The sequence below is a fragment of the Carettochelys insculpta genome, chromosome 7 (assembly GCF_033958435.1).
Source record: "Carettochelys insculpta isolate YL-2023 chromosome 7, ASM3395843v1, whole genome shotgun sequence".
Taxonomy (NCBI): Eukaryota; Metazoa; Chordata; order Testudines; family Carettochelyidae; genus Carettochelys; species Carettochelys insculpta.
Genome location: NC_134143.1, coordinates 31,737,562 through 31,759,484, shown reverse-complemented (window position 1 = coordinate 31,759,484; position 21,923 = coordinate 31,737,562). Strand labels below are relative to the sequence as shown.

Genomic DNA, 21,923 nt, shown 5'->3' with positions numbered 1-21,923 from the left:
ACGAAGGGTCCTGTGGCACCTTATAGACTAACAGAAAAGTTTAGAGCATGAGCTTTCGTGAGTTAACTCACTTCTTCAGAGCATCTGAAGAAGTGAGTTAACTCACGAAAGCTCATGCTCTAAACTTTTCTGTTAGTCTATAAGGTGCCACAGGACCCTTCGTTGCTCTACAGATCCAGACTAACACGGCTACCCCTCTGATACTGATTTTGAGTACTTCAGGTATTGGACTCCCAGCTTGGGCCACTTTCCTGGAAAATGGGTCCCTGCCTCACCAGAAAAGTTACAAATTAGGCTCCTTTAAGGTATCTCAGGTTTGGAGTTCAGAACTGAGATTTCCCTGCAGCATTTGTTACTTGGCCTTAGTCAGGGCGGGTCTGCTAAGAAATTCAATTGCTTTACTGGCAGGGGTGGGAGCTGGTGCTTGCTCTAAAGATGGCAGATTACGACTCCAGTGAGTGAGAGAGGCTGACTCACAGTAAATGCTTCTGTGACTTACTAAATGACAGCCCTGCATCAGCCCTGGGAACACTTGTGGTTGTCTGCACTGGAACAACTGCACCAGTGTTAGCCTTCATGGGTACTGCAGAGTGGACAGGTTTCTGCCACTGTAAGCAGTGTGACCAGCTGCTGCCAGTGGTAGCACAAATGCAGTTATACCAGAAAGGAATGAAAACTCACAAAGTTTCCTATTATAGACAAGTTCTACATGGAGTGCACCAGACGGAGTTGTTCTGATGCTGTTCAGTGTGTGCATAAATACATGAGTTTGGGTATATGTGTATCCATTATGTGGGCTACTACCAGCTGCATTTACTCCAGTCCTCTATTCCATTGCAGTGATAAGTGTGACTCGTCCTCTGGATTATGAGCAACTGTCTAATGGAGTTATTTATCTGACCGTGATGGCCAAGGATGCTGGCATCCCACCACTTAACAGCACTGTTCCCTTCACCATAGAGGTGTTTGTAAGTACCAGCTGGTCCTGCCATTGTACTCTTCTCCTCCCTACCAATCCTACCTCAAGCAGGACATTCTCACCATAGCATACCTATAACTAGTAGCACTGGCACTGCCAGATGAGTATGTCCACATGCTTGATGCCAATACTCTACAGACACTTTTCTGCTTTAGTAAGAATAATGCTTTGCATTCAGTTGGCCTCTCTCAGCCAAGGATCTTAGAGCTTGAAATAAGAACCGAGATTCTGCTCATGATTTGCACATGTAATATGATACAGGTTAAGTAACCTGCCAAAGCCCATGGAACAATTAAGTGTCAGAACCAGAGTAATGCTCAGGAGGCCTGACTTGCAGTGTTTTGTTGTAAAGGTAACACCTGGTGTTTACGGCAGAGAGCAAGATCACGCAGCACCTGTTGGTATATATGTAATAATTCATATGCACACAATCCGGTATATATGTTGTATTTATCTGTATAACAATGTAAGTATGTTTTCACAAACATACATTCTTTTCTTCAGCATTTGAAATTCCAGCAACTTAAAAAAATAGCATTCCTTTCCCTCTCAAATGTGTGTGTGCTTTTTTAAGACAAAATTCACTTTCCCCCACACTCTGCACTTCGAATTGAGAAGTAGTATTGTACCAGACTGGATTAGTCACTGATGTTAGGATGTACATGCCCATCTCTGGAATAATTTTTGTTTATAATCTTCTCTTGCAGAACTAAGGAATCCATTTGCAAACTGGTTTTGGTGTGAGCCACAAGCAAGTGAAAAAATTCTTGCTGAGAGGGAGTTCCTTTACATGATAAAATTAGTTATTCAGGGCTGGATTTTCCACATGAGAAAGGGAGTGAGGAACCCAGTTATTGAAAGTTAGGTAGAGTGCCCAATATCCTCAAATGCTTTGCAACCCCAAGCTAAGAGGCCTACGGTATACTCTGCTACACATTCTAGTACTTTTGAAGAGAGAGTTGAAATCTGGTGACTAAGTCTGTGTCTACACTTGACCAAAATTTTGAAAGGGCCATGCTAATGGCCAAATCGGAGAATACTAATGAGGCACTGAAATGAATATTCAGTGCCTCATTAGCATGCTGATGGGCATAAGGGGATTTTTGTGGGCTCCTTTCGAAAAGAGCCCCGTGTAGATGAGCTGTGCATGATTGGCTGGCTCACGCTAAAAAGGCATTGAATATTCATTTCAGTGTCTCATTAGTATTCTCCAATTTGGCCATTAGCATGGCCCTTTCGAAATTTTGGCAAAGTGTAGACATGGCCGAAATAAACTAAGGCTGGCTCTAACATTGAGTATGTTTGAGTGACAGGGGTGAGTCAGTGGAGAGATCTAGCTGCATGCTGAGGTCTCATGTTAACAGTGAAACAAGTATTGATCATCAGAACTCCATTCACCTGTTCTCTTCTCCTTTCGCTGCGCCTGAAAGCCATTGAATCCCAGGCATGCAAACCTAATTGTGAATGGCTTGAACTTAGAGAAGGGTGACGAGCACAAGGGAGGGGCGGAGGAATGGGTATGGATCACGGATATACTTAGCAATTATAAAGCCCTGTCTTCAAAGAGCTTTAACAACAAGAACTGAGAATTTAAGTAATCTTGGCCAAGTCTACAGAAAGAGTTTGTGATCACTCAGGGTTAGACATAGTTCCTGGCTCAGAGAGTGTTCTCAGTCCACTGGACCATACCTGTTTCTTGGTATAGACTCTCTAGGTCACGGGTTGGCAACCTTTCCGAGGCGGAGTGCCAAAATTCGACCTATTGACCTCTACTTATGGTCCAAGTGCCGGTGATACTTTTTAAAGTCACTAGTAGTCCTATTTACAACAACTTCATTAATACTGAAATTAAGGTGCAGAGCTTTGCCATTGAGGTGGTTGTCGGCAGCATCCGCTGGTTTTTTGTGATACCACAGGCAGCCTGGCTTTCAGGTGCAGCAGGGAGAAGGGGCACGGTTGAGCTCCTGCCTCACGTGCTGATGAAAATTGGCTTGCGCACCACTCTTGGAGGTTGCTGACCTCTGCTGGGGGTTGCTGACCCCTCCTTTAGGGGTCAGCAACCTATTCAGCACCTGATAGTGACTGCTTTGGGAACCTGAATCTTTGTAGAAACTGCTGCATGTCCCCCAGGTGTATCCTCCATACCCTGTAACTCTCTCAATTACTCATGCTGTGGGCACTCGGTATGAGTGAAATAGAAGATGTACGTTCAGCAGGGTGCAGGATAGAGGCATTCACCTGATAAGGAATTCATATTGAAAGTACCCCAGGAGCTGAGTGGTAAGAGTAATGTCTTCCTTTTCTCCTTATGCCAACTAATCTGACAGGCAGCCCTGGGAGACTCTACTGCTGACTCACTTGCAAAGCCATGGCACACGGGGCTTAGAACAGGGTGAGGAGAGCAGATATCTGACAGAAGAGTGACTTCATTCATTTCCATCTTTGCACAATTCAAGAGAATTAATAAAGGCTCTTTTTCTTTTTCTTCCTCCACTTGCTTCATTTTTAAAGACCTAAAGGTGCCTGAAACCTATCGGCCCGGATTCTGACATGAATATCAAATGCGCATTAGCACTTCCAGCACCTGAAATTATCAGTCACTGAATCAGTCACAGTCAGTTGTTTATTTTATTTTATTCAGCTGTCTTGGCTGAATAACATTTGGGTTGCTGTGATGTACCACCAGATGCTTTCCTTTGCCTTCTGCACCCTGATCTTCTCAGAAATGGTATGTGTGTGCTGATGGGGGAATTAGCTTATAAATGTTCTGCCGGATTAGATCAGATTGTCAGTTTGCAACCAACTGTGATGTGACAAAGGCTTGAGGAAGGGATCTGCAATGGGAGTCTGTTCACTTGATAACCCTTCCATCTTATTGTGATCTATCTTGCTGGGAAGTGGCATCAATGCTGACTGACCAGAAGATGGAGGAATTCATTGCTGTAAGAACTGAGCGACTTCTTCCTTCTCCTTCCCCCTCCCCCAACTCTTTATACTATTATAGGGAGAATAAGAGGGAGACAGAGGGAATTTAGTAATGGCTAAATACTTCCTCCCCTGGCTGTTCTATGGGCAGTGTAATCACATCTGTCTAAAGACCACTCTTGAAAAGGTCAAATCCTTCTGGCTGATTTTGTACATTGGTGATTTTTAAGTCGCTGTCACTTTCACTCCTTTCAACCAAAGGGATTTTCTCTCAACTGAAAAAAAAGATGATGATGATGAAGCAGCTCACAATGGCACTTACGACCAAAAAAAGAAAAAGAAAATACAGAACAAGAGAGTGACTGAGTGTGTGGGGGGAGATACATTTTTTCATCCTTTGCTTGTTGGTTTTTAATAAAGAAGTCAAACTCATTTTGTAGATTTCCCATTAGGGGACAATAAGCTTTTGTAGAGGGAGCCGCTGAATTAGAACTAATAGCAAGTGTGATGCCAGAATCCCAGGAAATATCACCACTAATAAGTTTCTGCCTAGCTCTCCGTCACTGACATTCTAGACATCGTTTTGTGCAGTGAGCCAGTAACTCTAACTATATAATAAAGAGGTTCTGGTGACTGACAAAGTCTCTCCTTAAGAGAGGATGCTAGCACTGGCTGCTTGCTTTGAGAAGGGGAATAGAGCCTTTGGTAAAGCAGTTAGAGTGGTAGGGAAACATTTTAAATTAGTTTATCTGAAGCCAATGAGGCAAATATAATGAGTCAAGAAGCGGGCTGGGTGGTGGACAGAAAGTGGGCCTCTTTCTACACTGTCTGAGTGAAGCAGTTCTCTTGAAGGATTTAGAAGTTCCCATACTGCTCAGACCAGTAGCTTTTTTCAGTCTCCAACACTGGTCTGCACAAGGTGATTTGGGAGAAAGTGCAGAAAACCTAGTAGTGAAAGATAACAGAATGTGTTTTCTGGGGGTTGCTGGGAATTCATTCCATAATCTCTCATTTTTAACTTGTTTCCACCATCCTTCGTCAGGTACTCAGTTCCACCTCCCCTTCCCCCCCATGGGAAAGGTTGTTACTGAGTTCCCTTTCCTAAACACTACCAGTGCATCTACATGTGCCCCCTCCTTTTGGAGGGGACATGTTAATGAAGCAGTTTGGAAGATGCTAATGAGGTGCTGACGTAAATATGCAGCAGCTCATTAGCATAATAGGGCCTGCAAGCGATTCAAAAGTGCTGCTTTTGGAACACATGCCACCCATATAGCCAGGAGCCTTTCGAAAGGACGCCCCCCCAGTTCAAAAGCCTCTTCTTCCTGTTTGGTTTTAGGAAAAAAGTGCTTCCAAAGGCCCCCATCTACATTACATTTTCATGCCCATAGAGCAGAGTAATAAAGTAAAAGGCTATAGAAAAAAACCCTGGGTAGGTTTAGTTTAGATTAGAGAAAACTGAAGGGGGAATTGATAACAGTATTCAACTTTGTAAAGGGCTGTTAGAAAGAGGACAGCTTAATTTACAGGAAGGGGGATTTAGGTTAGGAAAAATTTTCAAACTTTAAGGATGGTTAGTTACTGGAATAGGTTACAAAGGGACTTCCCATCACTGAAAGTCTTCAAGAACAGCTGAGATGTGGGGTTCTGAAACGTCATTGAATTGCAGCTCCCTTTTGACAAGAAAAATTACTACGTAACTCCAGGCTGGGGACCAAAGCCTGAACCTTGCTGAGCACCATTGTTGGAGGGTGGGGAGAAGAGAATAGCAAAGCTGAAGTCTAAAGGCTTAAGTCCCAAAAGGTGGGGGCAGTAACTGAGTCCCAGCCATGCAGGCTTGAAACCCTCAGTCTTCAGCCTTGGGCAGTGGGGTTCCAGCTTTTGCTTTGGCCCCGATCCCCCTTAAGTCTAAGCCAGCACTAGTAACCCTATTGAAATGGAGTTACAATGCACTTAGTGGTCCTGACCCCCAGTTTGAGAACCACTTGTTTGGACAAACACCAGTTGGGAAGATCCTGCTGCCAAGACTTCTCAAGGTCCTTTCCAGACCTACATTTCTATGATTTTATATTTCATCACCAAACATGCTGGACAGAATTTTCCAAACTGGCCATTTGATTTTCGATCCCAAGTGGATATTCCTTGCTATCTAGTTTTCATAAGTGCTGAGCACCCAAAATTTCAGATGAAGAAATAGAAGCTGTGTGTACTCGGCATCTCTGAAAACTAGACCAGTGTGCCTTAAGCTGTGTGTTCAAAATGCTGTCCACTTTTTTGAAATTTTGGGCTAAACCATTTTAAAGTTAGAGGAAAACGTGAAAACATAAAAGGGGGTTGGATAGCTCAGTGCACTGGGGCTGTTCAGGTCTCCAAGTTGGTCACTTCTGTTTCATGATTCCAACCTGGCACAGGTTAGTTATTCCTTAACATTTGACAGCCATAGGCGACATCTACAATACAGCAATCTTTCAAAAGTTCTTCCAGAAGACCTCTTCCAAAAATACTTCTTTTTTGAAAGAGTACTTTCACACACACACAAGTAGATCAAAAAATGGATCTGCTCTTTCAATAGCGAGCATCCACACAGCCCCTGCCGTTTCTAAAGAACAGGCTGGGGATTGAAAAATCCAGTGTCGTGAGGATTGCACTTTCGCAAAAAGGGCTGCCAGCGTATCTACATGTGTTTTTTCCAAAAAACTCTTTTGGAAAAAGGCATTCTTCCTCATCTGGGAGAGGAAGATGGCCACCAGAAAAAGTGCTGCGTTCTTTCGATTTCAGATTGAAAAAGCACATTTTGTGTGTAGACGCTTTGCGGGTTCTTTTGGAATAAGCCTGGCTTTTTTTTTTTCATAAGAACTCGCTAGTGCAGATGCAGCCATAGTGAAATAAGTCCATGATCTTCTCTTACTATTAGACAAGTATCCAAAGCACAAATGGTGCAGAGTTTTTTTAGTCAAACTTTTCTTGGACTTTGCACTACTCTCTCACCATTACAGGTGATCTCTGCAGGTAGGTTTACACAGCAAAGTTATTTTGAGGTAATAGCCCTTATTTCAGAATAACTTTGCTAGTCTCTACACAATGCAACCACAATTCTGAAATAATTTTGAAATAGTGGTTGGCTTGTTTTGAAATAGGTAAATCTCATTCCACAAGGAATAGCACCTATTTAAAAATAGGGGCTGTATAGATAGGGAATAGGGCCTATTTTGAAAAGAAAAGCCATAGTGCATCCAGTGGCTCTATTTTGAAATAGGCTCTGTTGTGTGTAGACATGCTATGCTATTTCGAAATGATTTTTTGTGTAGCAGCATTATTTTGAAATGAACTGTTCCGGAATATCTATTCCATAATAGCTTATTTCAAAATCAGGCTGCTGTGTAGACATACCTTGCATATTTAGGTGAGTGGGGCAGTATGGGAAAAATGGCACTGCCTCTGTCTGTGCCGCGGTTGTCCTGGAGATGTAGGATTTACTTGCTACAAAAATGGCATTTTTCATCAACACTGCAGTAAGGTTTTTTTCCCTCAAAGAAGTATGATTCCTTCCCTCCCACTTGCAAAGAGGAATCAGATTAACTTGTTTTGTGCTAAATAAAAACTTAACATGACTTCCAGGATCCTGTGTCAGTGGCCAGCGTGACCCCGAATGATAAAATCTCTGTGTGCTGCTCCGAGGGGAAAGAGGAAAGAGATGCTGCTCGTATTTGTTTTTCACTTTTGAAATGATATCATAGAATCATAGAATTCTAGGGCTGGAGGGGAAGGGAAGGGAAGGGACCTCAGGAGGTCATTGAGTCCAGCCCCCTGCCTGAAGCAGGATCAACCCCAACTAAATTATCCTAGCCATGACTATGTTAAGCCACGACTTAAAAACTGATAGGGATGGAGGTTCCACTACATCTCTTGTAATGCCTCTGTCGGTACATCCCTTCCTCTAGATCTTGGCCTAGTTTTGCAACAAGTTGCAGAAATTCACTAGCACAGTCAGTACAAACTAAAATTTCATGCAGGCAATGACTTGTTTATACTGCTATGTATACTGTACACTGACATGTGAATACAATATTTATATTCCAATTGATTTATTTTATAATTGTATGGTAAAATGAGAAATTAAGCGAATTTTTTCTGCACTACTGGGCTGCGACATTTTTGCATTTTTCTGTCCGATTTCATAAGCAGTAGTGCTTCAGTGAGGTGAAAATTGGGGTATTCAACACAAAGCAGATTCCTGAAAGGGATTCAGTAGTCTGGAAAAACAACGAGAAGTCCTGTGGCACCTTATAGACTAACAGATATTTTTGATTGTAAGCTTTTGTTGGCAAAGACCCACTTCATCTGGAAAGCTTGAGAACCACAGTTCTTGTCTGCTAAGTGGATTCATGGCCAATGGTCCACATGCAAAACAGACAGAAATAAACTCACAGATTTTTTTTTAATTATTTTCTTCTGTGAAACAAAATCAAAGCAAACAAAATGCTCCCTTCTAAAACGTGGAGGAGGAGGAACACACAAGACACTCCTAAGTAAATGCTGGTGTATGTGTGTGTGCATGAGGGGGGAAACAGTTTACAGAACCAGGCTTAACTGAAAATGTTTAAATCAGAGAGAGAATTTCGTAAGGATACTGAGCAGAAGTTTTCCCAGTCCAGCCCTCCAAAAACTGTAAGCTTGATCAGTAAGAAAGCAAGAGAGAAAAGGTAGCAGTTGTATAGAGTCACAGTGACTCTGCAGAGGCAAATAATTAATAGACATTCCTCTTAACATCTTTGCTGATACTTACGTACATCCAGAGTGAATGCTAACAAAAGGAAACCACTGTGGATTCTGCTCCATTTGAGACATATCTAGTGCAAGGTTGTGAGTGCCAGCAGGAATCTATATTCATCTGATGTGTTTATCTTAAAAATCAGTTGGGAAAGATATTTTGGGTTGGAATCCCATTTCCACTCCACTTTGAACCATTCAGACAGGCTGTGTTTAGACTGTTTCCCTATCTTGAAATAATTTGCACAGTTTGCACAGTGCAATTTTGAGTTACCTTCTTTCAAATTTGGTGCAATCCAAATGGCACTGAAATTCAAAATAATGAGCTATTTCGTGATTTCTGCTATCCCTCTCATGATGAGGGCTAGCAGAACTGGAATATTGTGCTCAAAATACCACTGCTATTTCAAGCACTGGGATTAGCCTCAGAGTTGGTATTTTGGGATACATTTGTGTCCCGAAATAGCAACTTTACAGCTACTCCCAGTGCTTAAAATACATTTGTATCCCAAAATAGCATCTATAGTCTAAATATAGTCACAGAGTGGCCAGACCAGGCCCAAGTGTCAAGCAGAATTCCCTTCGGGAGAGGTAAACTGCCTGCTGGCATAAAACACAAAAGCTGGCTTCTCTGCCAGCTGTGTACTCCTGACTCATGACGTGAATGCGGAGAAGGAAGGAGCATGATGGAACTATGTTATGCCATGTCAATACTTTCTTTGACTGGCATAAGGTCTCCAAAACACACAATTGGGGTGCTGTAACTGGCTCCCTTATGCCTTCCTGTTCCTTTTGTGCTGACTACAATTTGCAAACATGGAAGATGTGAGTAGTCATTTGTTTTTAAGTTTTTTATGAGGGTAGTAGAGAAAATGGAGTAGAAATGTACAAAGTAAGGTGTATGCCTGGCCTCCAGACAGCGTTAGCTGGTAGTAATGCCAATCATTTACATAGCACTCTTATCTCTAAACAACTTTCCTGTCATAGCCAATTAACCTTCACAACACCACAAAGAGAGAGCTGTTATTGTCCCCATATTATGAACTAAGAAACAAAGGCACTGAGAGACAATGACCAGAGTCACAATGGATTTCTGTGCACAGATCTCCCTGGTTGTAGCCTGGTGCCTTCACCACACAAGAATCCTCCCCCTCTGTTAAAGTGGCAATGTTCTCTTCAAAACAGGGCAGCAAGTCAGTAGGAGTCAGACATTTCCATGTCCTCTCACACCAGAGTTTTGTCATTATTCTGCTTTTGGTTTTCTTTTTCTTTTTCCAAGTCAGTGTTGTCCAACATCTCTTCTTCTCTCTTTTTTAGGATGAAAATGATAATCCACCCACCTTCAGCAGGCCCTCCTATGTCATCACTGTCCTGGAGGACATCATGGCAGGTATGGAAAAGTGTGTTCCCTATCTCTTTATACGGCTTCCCATTTGTGGTGTCTTACTGACACTATTTTATGTGACAGTTTACTCAGCCAATGGGGAGATGACACTAGATCTCAAAAGAGCCCCAGTAGCTGGCAGAGGGCATCAGCAGCCCATGGGAAGCAAGTCTGCGGAGAATAAAAATTATTTGCCTAATGCCCAAGCATCTGCTTTCAATACGTACCTAATGCGTTACACACACACAAGGTGTATGCTGTCATGCATGCTGCCTCTCGCCACATGTATGCCTGCAGCAGCTTAAACCACTTGGGTGTTTTAACAGCAAGCAGCGAGGGAGGAGAAGCTGAAGGAAAGGCTTTCAGAGAAAAGGCCATTGGCTCTGGGTGAGGTACAACACATGCTGACGAGTGGGTTGCTGACGCTGGGCCAGGAATTGGTGTGATGGGCTCTGTTACAAGTTGAAAATTAAAATGCATCTATTACATGGAACTCCTACAAAATGTGCAAAGCCCACCCTGTACTTGCCTGAGGCGTTTGGTGTGATGTGTGTTGTTTGTGTTGCTGTAGTGCCTATGAGCCTTGATAATGAACCAGTCCCCAACTCCCCATTGTGTTAGCCCTGTACAAAAAGCAGTCCCTGTTGGACTAACTCTGCTCCCACTGGAATCAATGGTAAAACTCCCCCAGAGTTCACTGGAAGAAGACACGGGCCAAATCTGAGTACTTTTGAAAATCAGCCCACAAATGGATAGTGCACTTGTTATATCCGCATGGGATTCCCAGCAGTTTTCTACAGGTAAGGTGACAGTGAGTGGAACTGTGCCACCTGAGCAATGCTAATGGTGACATTGTGCCTCCCAAGGGCAGAATCTGAGATAATACCCCCAGGAACACTAGTAAGATGACACATTTTTGACTGAGGTGCATTGCTGCATTGTTGGCGGGGGGGAGGGAAAAGAGTTGCTTGTATTTCTCCCAGTGCCATCCTCCCAAGGCTCACCAATTGATGCAGGGGCACTCTGTCCATACCTGTTCTCTCCTGGATGCTCAGGCCTGCCAGTGGGCTTGGGGCACACTTGATGCAGAAGTATTACTCCCGCCTGCATGGTAGCATTAGGCTGATAAACTCCCAAAGAACCTGTGCTTGACACAATCCTAATTTCCCACACCATGTATACATGCATATTGTATCCATGGAATAACAGGTCATCTGCTCTCACTAGTCATTTGAGTTAGAGATCAACATCACCATGTTCATAGCTGTGCTGGCAAATATCAAGTAAAACATTGGTTTGTATTTATATAGTGAAAACCAGCAGAGGTAGAGTAAGCCCATAAAAAACAAATTGACTTTCTCTCCAGTTGGAGCTCAAGCTTTTCCACTCTCCACCTTCCCATACAGTTCACACCTGTGTCTTACCAAGAAAACAACTTGTGAAAGCAACAGCCTCCCTGCTTCCTTCCAGCTATGCAACCAGAAATCCTAACTGTGGCACTTAGATCCCTTTAACATGAAATACTTTTTTGTTAAAGAGTTTCTTTGCCTGCTTTCTTGAGGCAAGTAAGTAACAAACCCATCACTGGTCATAATCAAGCTGGTAGTAGTAGTGATTACGCATCCATCCAGAGATGGCCTCCCTCTTTGTTTCCCTGGATTAACATTGAAATGTCACTAACTTGGCACTGGAAATCCTGGAGGGTCTGTGTACTTTCTTCAAGAGCTGCCAGGTGATTTAAGCCTTGCACCTTGAGATTGCTGGACACAGTGATACATTTGAATTGGGCATGAGAGCTGCCAGCAATACAACAGTCGGCTCAGAGGGATGGACCAGTTAGTAGGACAGGAAGCAACAGACCTATCAGGAGCAACACGGGAATCGATATGACCATACTTCCTGGTTTGGAGTGACCATGAGCCAACTGTGTTAGGTATTTTGGGAACGCTGTGCTCTCTGTGCCAGCTCTTATCCATGTCCATGTGCTAATTAACATGACACTTTGATTCCTCATTTCTGGTGTTTTCCAAGGAGCCACAGTGCTATTTTTAAATGCCACTGATTTGGACCGGTCCAGAGAATATGGTCAAGAGTCAATTATCTACTCCCTGGAAGGTTCCTCTCACTTCCGGATCAATGCTCGCTCAGGTAAGCCTGCTCATGGGATCTTTCTCTCTCCCCTCAGCATTCTTTCTCCTTCCAGCATTGTTTTTATTCACTCTTTCTTTCTACTTCTCTCACATCTTTCTTCCTCGTTCCATCCTTTTATTGTCATTTTCTAATCTCCATTCCTTACCCCGCTCCAAATGTTCCCCAATGTGTTTATTGTAGGAGATACACAGCCTAAAGGAGTGCACCTGGTCCCAGCACAAGTATCCACCCTGACATGATAGTGGATACTTGTGCGCAAATCCAGAGTCATTTTCTAGAAGGAAGTAGGAGAGTGACTAACAAACAGTGGGCCATAGCCTAAGGTGGGGTTATTAGCCAGGGCTGCTTTGGGATTAGTGTAGATGACATAACTGGCCACTATTCTGAAGCTCTCACTGCCTTGTTCTAAGCTGCTGCTGATTTAGCCGTGCCGAGAGGAAGCTCTTTGGAAGAATCTGAGTATCCATTGTGAACCAAGAACACCTTTTACCCACAGCCTCACCTCGAATCAAGGTGCACTGATGTATACATTGATACAGAATGACAGAAAAAGATGATACTGCAAAATGGTGGGTGCTTGCTCAGTGCCTTCAAGAAGTATGTCTATACTTACCATGCATTTGACACTCCACGATCGATCCTCTGGAGTTCAGTTTTGCCGCATCTGCAAAGATGTGGCAAAATCAATCCCTCTTGGCTTAGCTGTCGACCCTGGTACTCCATGCTATTGCATGGAGTAAGGGACGTTGGCACAAGCCCCAAGAGCCCCGGTCTTCACCAGGGAGCAAAGTCAATCCTGATACGTCCATTCTAGCTACTGGTGTAGACTGGGCCAAGGTGTGTGCACTTTCTACAGAAGTTCCTGTTTCAAATTAGCTGAACCTGCTCTGTAAAGGTGCACTTAATCAGATGCAATTTTGTGGACAGGAGTGATCCATCATTACAATACCTTCATATTTAGCACTTTCTTACTGATTAACTTTTTTCAGACTGTGAATTAATTGATGCCGCAAAACTTTGGAAGCAAATATATTTTAAGAGGACCTTTTAACTTTTTAAATTTCTCTCCTCTAGATTACTTTTCCCTCTCCTCCTGCTGCCTTCCATTTCTGCCGGGGACAGACCCTCACTTTAAAGCTCCTCCATAATGGAGCACAGTCCTCATTACTGACATGCACTACGCTTCTGGAATGTTGAGCAGTGGGAGGAGAAGTGAAGTGGAGGAAGGTGATTTGGCCCTGAGGGCGATTGCTGATAGTTGATGAGATAATGGAAACAATGTCACAGCATGAAAAAATTCTGGCCAAATCAAACTGAGGCTTGGCTCCTTGGCATGAGTTCCTGTTATGTTGGGAATATCAGATTTAGATATCTGTGTCATATGTCTATACGTATGTTAAGAAACAGTGATGTCATCATAAGGCTGTGAAGTCACTGAGCTCAATCCAGGTAACATTACAGTGATGTCATAGAATACTTCTTGTCCTAATAACAAGCAGTCCCGTTGGTACCTTAGAGCCTGAATTTACCCAGATTCTTCCCAGATTGTGCCAAAGCTGATTCCTAAGCTCTGTGCAGCCCGAGCCCACAATTGCAGTGCAAAGATGACAACAGTGTAGCAGAATGGAACTGTTTGTACAAGTGTCCTTCGCAGAAGATGCCCCTAAACCCATCTGTGATCTGGTTCTTACCACAGCTGTTTCAAAGGGGTCATCACTGTTGTCACGATGCATTGTCCCGACGTCATGACTGGAATCTTAAACTCCAGTAGCAAACTACTAGAGTCCTGCAAATCCATGCACATAAGCACTCATCATTATTGAGGATTCAGCTGTATCATCACAGTGCTCCACTAACTACAGATATAGAGAGGTGACTCATCTAGTGTCACCAAAGTGAGAGGATAATTTACTTCCCTCACACAAAATTTAAAATATGGCTTTTCGTAGGATACTTAAAACATATTTGAGGTGGGAGGGTATAATTCTCTTAAGTACCTTGGCATTGCTGAGGGCAAGGGTGGAGTGGACCCCTGTTGAGGATTAATAAAGATTATTCTAGAGTAGTATAGTTCTCTGTTTTAAACATAATCAGAGAATTGTGGTTGCTTCTCTTTTAATGTCAATGTCTCTCAGCCCTCCCTGCATGTGCTCATTGGAAGAGGAACCTGATCATGTTTCCAAATCTGAATTTTTCACCCCTGCACAATGCTCGCTGTCTCTGTGTACACACGTTGTGACTCGAGTGCATTTTGTTCATTTGTATTTCCAAATGTTCATACCACTCTCATCATCCCAGGCATGTGTGTGTCCAGGATTCACTATTATCCTATGAAATCTCATTTCTCTCCCATTTTAATTCTGCAGGTGAAATTACCACAACTTCATTGTTGGATCGGGAGGCCAAATCAGAGTACATACTCATTGTCCGGGCTGTGGATGGGGGCGTGGGTCACAACCAGAAAACAGGCATTGCCACTGTGAGTTCCATTGTGTCTCTTCTCCTTTTAAGAGGTTGTCATAGATTACTTCCCTTAGAAACCAGACAGCTGAGTGGACGTACACTGGAGATACCAGGACCTTTCATCTGTGGGCCACTGTACCCGGAGTCAATAGTGATTGAATGTTGTTGTCTGACAACTATGATAAGTTTGGTGGTCCTTGATTCAGTTGCTAGTGGACAATTGTCCACATCACAGAAGCCACTAGCTTCACTGGAAACTACATGTGGACCAATTCAGTAAGGGAAGGAGGACAGAATGGGTCTGGAGTTGGCTGAAATACAGTGTTAACTCTAATAGGCCGTGTCTACACTAGCCCAAAACTTCGAAATGGCCATGCAAATGGCCACTTCGAAGTTTACTAATGAAGCGCTGAAATACATATTCAGCGCCTCATTAGAATGCCGGCAGCCGTGGCACTTCAAAATCGACACGGCTTGCTGCCGCGCGGCTCATCCAGACGGGCTTCTTTTCGAAAGGACCCCAGCAGCTTCAAAATCCCCTTATTCCTAACAGCAAATAGGAATAAGGGGATTTCAAAGTTGCCAGGCTCCTTTCAAAAAGGAGCCCCATCTGGACAAGCCGCGTGGCAGCGAGCTGCATCAATTTTGAAGTGCTGTGGCTGCCGGCATTCTAATGAGGCGCTGAATATGTATTTCAGCGCTTCATTAGTAAACTTTGAAATGGCCATTTGCATGGCCATTTCGAAGTTTTGGGCTAGTGTAGACGTAGCCATAGTGTTTCATTATCTCCTGGAGGCAAATGTTGGACGGGGAGGACAAGACAGCTTCTCCAGAGTATCTGTGCTGTGACTGAAGAATTCAGTTCCCTCTACATCCGATTCTTTATTTAGATTAGTACACATGCCAAGTATTTATCAGTATACATGCTCCAGGCAATTCTGACATAACTTTAAAACTAAAACACAATTAATACCCAAGCATAATAAAACACTTCTTTAGATCAGGCTCCTTTCATGCGCAACACGTTTTCCTTCTGGTAATTTGACTGCTCTCTATCTCAGTTTCTTCATCAATAATACGGGGCCAGCTAATATATCCTCACCTTGCTCTGACGACATGGGTTCCAGCCCATGACATCTTATGCCCAGATAAACCTGTTAGGCTAGAGTAGCTCTAGCCTAACACAAGTTATGCAATTTGCACTGCGCAAATTATGTAACTTATTTTGAGGCATATTATTTTGAACACAGTGCAGACTACACCGTACCAGAGTTTGAAATAAGGGCTTATTTTGAACTTCCCAGTAACCCTCATTGTGCGAAGGTTACCAGGAATGAAATACCACACTTGAAATAGCTCCACTATGCAAATATATCCCGAAATAGAAACAATAGTGCAGCCTCAGTCCTGGTCTGTTAGCTACCACAGGACTCCTCATTTTTATACCCTGCTTGCTTCTTGGTGAAGGGGCACAAATGCCTGTCTTTAAAACATGCAAATAGCCAATCATTGTAAAAGCTTTAACAAAACTTGGATGAGGTTTTATGAAAGTAAGGAAACTAGCAGCCGAAGACACCTTTTAATTATTGGAGTCAGTGTCAGCATGTGTCTTTCTAGGCCCTTTGGTCTCAGTCAAATGGCTCCTTGCTCTCATAGTACAAGAGATGTAACAAACGGCAGGTACTAATATAAAGATGACAGGTGTTCTTCAATGAGTTTGTTCTTCCATGTGTGAGCCAATGGAAAAAAATTGCAGTGCTAAAGGAGAGAGCTCTCTGAGGTTGTTCTCACTGGTGCTGGGTAAGCATGGTCCCTTGATAGCTTACTTTTCCCTCTTGAATATGGGGCAGGCAGTTTGCAGTCCTCCCCTGCCCAGCCTGAGGTGACTATCGTGTCTGCTGCTCTGTCCTCTCTGGGACTCCAGCGGGAGAGGACCCAGGTCCTAATTCACGAAAAGGCAAGGAACAGGTTCTGGAATGGAGAAAAGTTACCTTAACATATTTCCCTATTAGATTTCTCGATATAGAGAACTTGAAAATCTGGTAGGAAGTCGGTGTCTAATGGACAGTCTGAGTATTGCCCATGACAGGAATATACACCTGTCTTTCATGAGCCATTGCACCACGCTGAGTAACCAAGAAAAGCTCAAAGCCTTGTGCTCCCAGGGTCTCCCCAGGGGTTCCCTAACACACCACATTAGTGCCCTTTCAGTAGCAAACATGGCCTGCCACCCTAGCAAATGCACGTGCTGGGATTCACACATGCCAACAGCTACTGTACCACCATTACACACCCCCAGAAATCCTCCCAGGCGGTGCCTGCATGCCCCAGAATGAGCTGACATGCCACTCTGGTGTCTTGAAATAGAACAGCACCTGGGAGGAAGGGACCAGTTTGGCTGTGGAGTGCTTCCCCAAGGGAAGCACCGTTAGCTTGGGCCCTTAAAATGGGACTGGAAAGGACAAGGAAGAGAGAGAATGTGCTGGAGAGAACAATTCTGCCTCGGCCCCTACGAAGTGGAAAAGTAGCTCTGCTAGGTCTTTTCTTTCTTGGATGTTATGAATCAGCCCCTAAAGAGCCTATACTTGTGATTCAGCATGTCAGCAGGCCCCATGTGCACATCCTCTGGGATATCCATCCGGAATACACACCTGACCTTCAGCTAAAAAACCTCTTCTGTGACTTAAATAGAAAAATCTACCAGGTTTAGCCCTGGAGACCACAGACTTGAGAATCTCCTGACCTACCACTGGATGGCACCTGTGCTCCACCTGTATGTGTCTGAAAGAAGGCGCATCTCTTTGAATTGCATGGTCTGACCCAGTCTCCTTTTGAGCTGAATAGATACACACAGCCTGCTTGTGGGTTTTTTTGAGAATATTTGCTAATATTAAATGCTGATCCTGACTCAGCCTCTCTTGGAGCTTTGGAGTGATTTTGTAGATGTGAACAGCAGTCTAAGCCCAAAATGCTGGGACAGATGGGATAGCATTCTGTGTCCCACTCTGCATTTAGTCAGCCACCTCTTGCACATGAACAATATAGAGAGAGTTTGTGAGAGCTGGTTAAAACCAGGAGTGAAAGTAATTTAAGTTTCTCACAGGTACTGTCCTATCATAACCCCCAGCCCCAGGGTAAGTGTGGGGGAGTTCAGCTGTCAGAGCAGGGAGCTGGAGGGCTCAGGACAGGAAGTTGTTTGGGGTGGGGAGCTGAGGCCTGGCTGTGCGTATGGAGGAGCTTCCTCCGAGCTGGGAGTGCAGGGTCAGATCCCTCAGGTGGCAGAGACCACACTACCCAAGCGCTAGGGCTGGAGCCCGTCTGCTCTGTTGCCCAGCATGATGGCAGCGTCCAAGCTCAGCCTGCAGCCCACCAGTCTCTTACCGGCGCACTGGTTCACGTTCCCCTTTGGTTAAAACTCAGAGCGTTTAGAGTCAAAAACTGGTTTGCTGTCACTGTCTGTCTGTATGTTTGCTGTCTGGGGTGTGAGGCTATCTCTGCACGATGGCCTAACCTTGCAACAAGCAATGCAATTTGTGCTATGCAGGTTGCATAGCTTATTTCGAGCCACTTTCAATATGGGAGATTTTGGCATGTGGCACTGTTTAAACAAGGAAATGAAGTGCTCTTTCGAGGCATCCCTGTGCCCCTCCTGCAGGTGGACAGGGATGCTGGATGTGCATGCCTGTTATCTCAAAAACTGTTTCAAGACAACAGACACATTTGTTAGACATGGGCAGTTATTTTGGAATACCGCTGTATCCCGAAATAGTGCCGCTGTGTAGACATGGCCTGAAAGGACTAGCAGAGTGGGATTTGGCACGAAGGTTAAATGTGCTGGGGATTTTAGAAGCATTTGTGTTTAAAAACTAGGGCCATCCAGAAAGGGGGTGCAGCCCAGGGCAACCCTCCCCCCAGGGCCCTAGATAGGGGCCCTGAGCAACCTCCACCCCCATGCTGTAGGCCCTGCCCCTTCCCACCTTTGCCCCCATCCTGACCACAGGCCTCGTCCTCTGGTGTGGGGGGTGGGGAATATCTGGGGTAGGGGGCAGGTGGTTGCCTCTCCCTGGCTTCTTGCCCACATCCTCACACTCATCACATGCACAGGGCTACAGCCTCGTGACCTTCTGAGCCCCACTTTTCCACAGCCGGCTGGTGGTCTCCCAGCTGCCCATGGAGATGCAGGGCTCAGTGAGCTGGGGGGCAGCAGCAGAATACCATGTGGTGAGTGCTGGAGTGGGAGGCATTGAGGGAGAGGCCAGGAAGAGGTGACCTCTATGGCTGCTACCTACTGCCTCCACCACCCACACCAGGTAATTCCTCCCCCTCCCCCATCCATAGGATGGGTGGAGCAGCCACCAGAGGGCCCCTGAGAGCACGGGGCCTGGGGCAGCTGCCCCACCTTGTCCTATGCATGGGACAGCTCTGTTAAAAAGAAAGGTGCCCCATGAACCAGGGCTTGAAATTCAGTAGAAGCATTTACCTGACATCGAGTTGCTGTGTGTCTGCCCAATTAACCTCGTGTCCCTCCACAGTTACACTACACTTTGGTTCAGATCTCCTCTGCAGCAACATTCTCCTTCCCTCACAGATCAGCAGAGATGTGGGACCTTTCTATCCGACTTCAGGGTGAAGCTGGAAACAGATTGTGCACAGAAATGTACAGATGTAATTTCACTAGCCAAGAAGCTGCGTGGGCCTTGTCTCAATCCCTCCCCATCTTTATTTTTTGTACTTTCCTTGTTGGGCTTTTTATTCTGAATTCTCTTGATACGACCTGGATTTTAACCAGAGAGTCAGTCTGTGAAAGGCTCTGCATCCGACGGCAAATTGCAGAAGCCATCTGGGCTCTGTGTGTCACCTCCGGCCACCTCCTTTTCTCACATTGAAAAAAAAAATAGTTAACACTTTGGAGTACCATTCTCTTCCTGCTTTCTATTCTGCACCCTTTTCTGCTTCTCTGTCGCTCACGACTCTGAATCCACCATCCATGTTCTTTTACCACTTGCCTACCTCTCCCTCTTCCATTCTTGCTTCTTTCATTTAATACTCTTGTTCTATACTTTTTGCTCCCTTTCCTAACATTCTTGCTCTGAGATCCCTACATCCTCCCTCAATGACTGAGACAGGTGTCCTGCTGGGAGAATAACTTTTCAAAAATACAGTAAAGTGTTCGATAAGCAGCAGCCTTGGGCCACTAAATTAATGGGAATTTTGAAATCTGTAAATAATTTACCAGGGTAGTGAGAGATGGAGGAAATTGCTCAGACTGCATCTTGTAGGTTTCTGATCAGCAGGTACGAGCGAAGCAAATGCTGTCAGCCCTGCCAAAAACTGTTTTGCATGGAGACTGGTTGAATTTGCTACAATACAACTCTAACAGAGCAGTTGTAAGCGAACGACAGCATCCCAGCTACAGCCTCTGCTTCCATTGTGCTACCCCCCGTGGGAAATCAGGCAGCTCCTTTGGCCTCCCTCAAACTGTAAACTAGAGGGCTAGTTTAGGTTCCTGTCCTCCTGGCTTTATTCATGGAAGTAGTGCCATTAACTTTTTGGGACCATTCATGTGAGGTGAGCTGGAATTCTTTGGTTCTGTTCCATAGCCAGGAGTGGGCGGGCCAGAGCCCAGCCAAGACAGAGTTTGAGGAAGAGTGTAAAAATGTCCTGCAAGTATTTGTATGAAAGTTTAAACAAATTCTGTCTCCCTGTGCCTGCTGTGTCCATTTTCCATGCATCTTCTCGTGTGGTTTTCAGCTCAGTGATCCCAAGAGTCCTCCCTGTATGTCTAGGCATTAGGAGTTTGGAAATTTTCTTCTATTGTAACATAGGATCCCAATATGGAACATGCCCAAGCCATTGTCCTAGTGAGATCATAGATAGGAGTATGTATGGAAACAGCAACTTCCTAAGGAATGTAGAAGAATAGTCATGCAAAGCTCACTCTAAATTCACAGGGATTCACACTGTAAACCTGAATCAAAGAGTTATGCTTATCCACTCAAGGAAAGGAAACAGCATTTGACCTTTATATCCTTATAAAATGAATCAATTTTCTTTGGATTTCAAACAGTGAATGTGCCACCCAACATACAGACTGACACTGTTCAGCAAATAATTTCAAACAATGAAAACATGGAGAAAGGGAGGAATTGGTCAGATTTACATATTTACTGCAACTGTTTCACTTGTGCCTAGACAGCACTGTTCGTGGAGAGGAAAGTGGTTCTTCGGGCACTCAGCACAGTGCTCCTGAAAAGATTCATGGTGAGAAGCACCCTCTTGTCTGGTATAGGCAATGAGCTGGATTTAAGGAGTGCTTTTCAGTACACTCCTCATTTCAGAGCCAACCAGTGGGACAACTGTCTTGCTAAAATGACATTATTTGTGACAATGGCTTCAGAGGGGAAGGTGAAGGGACCAGCGTCAGATATTGAAAGCCCAACCCTATCTGACATTAATAACTGGATGCAGCTACTCTAGGGTTACAGTCTGCTTGTTACTGGATTGGAAAGTCCATACTCTCACTTGTCATTTTGCAGGTGAACATCACTTTGCTGGACATTAACGATAACTATCCCGTGTGGAAGGATGAGCCGTACTTCATTAACTTGGTGGAAATGACCCCCCCAGACTCTGATGTCACAACGGTATGTGCTAGGACAGTCAACAAAATGCACCCACAGAGTGCAGAAGCACAAAGAACTTGTTTTAAAGTTTGTGCTTTGTAGCCCAGCTTTCAGCATATGTAATATGAAGGGCTGATGCCATTAACAGGTGACAAAGATCTGTGCAAGCTTCTGCCTCAATGTTGCAAGGATGCCTCAGTCCTGCTATACCAGAGTCCTGAAACACCTTTGGTCATTCATCTCCATTTTGGCCTGCGAGCTGCTGTCCCCTCCATCATTCCAACCCTGTCACTTTCCCAGGCAGGAATTGGCACACTCTGCCAAGTTCATTTTCTCCCCATTCACAATGTTTGGCACAGTGCAGAGAACAGTTCATCTAAGAATTCTGCTCCTTTAGTCCAATGGTGTTTGCATGACAAGAAAGTGGGTTACAGGCAGGAAGTCCTGATGCTTAAAGTCATTGAGCTATAACAGGCCTTTTTGGAAAGGAGAACAGCAGCTTGATTTTAAAATGCAGTAACCGTGACATCTGATTATGGCAATTTGTAAATCACCAATACGGCTGGCGACATATTTCGCTGGGCCTTGGGCAAGGTGGAGGGGGGTTTAGCTTGGGACCCCCAGATGG

General features: G+C 44.5%; 1 protein-coding gene across 1 annotated transcript in view; it reads left to right on the top strand.

Moving 5' to 3' along the window:
• Positions 1 to 21,923, top strand: part of CDH23 (cadherin related 23) — a 549,671-nt gene that overhangs the window by 360,984 nt on the left and 166,764 nt on the right. Inside the window, exons 18-22 of the mRNA XM_074999481.1 lie at positions 841 to 968; positions 9,992 to 10,064; positions 12,090 to 12,206; positions 14,576 to 14,688; positions 21,209 to 21,316. Of these exons, the coding sequence (XP_074855582.1) occupies positions 841 to 968; positions 9,992 to 10,064; positions 12,090 to 12,206; positions 14,576 to 14,688; positions 21,209 to 21,316 (539 nt within the window). The remainder of the gene's footprint in view (positions 1 to 840; positions 969 to 9,991; positions 10,065 to 12,089; positions 12,207 to 14,575; positions 14,689 to 21,208; positions 21,317 to 21,923) is intronic.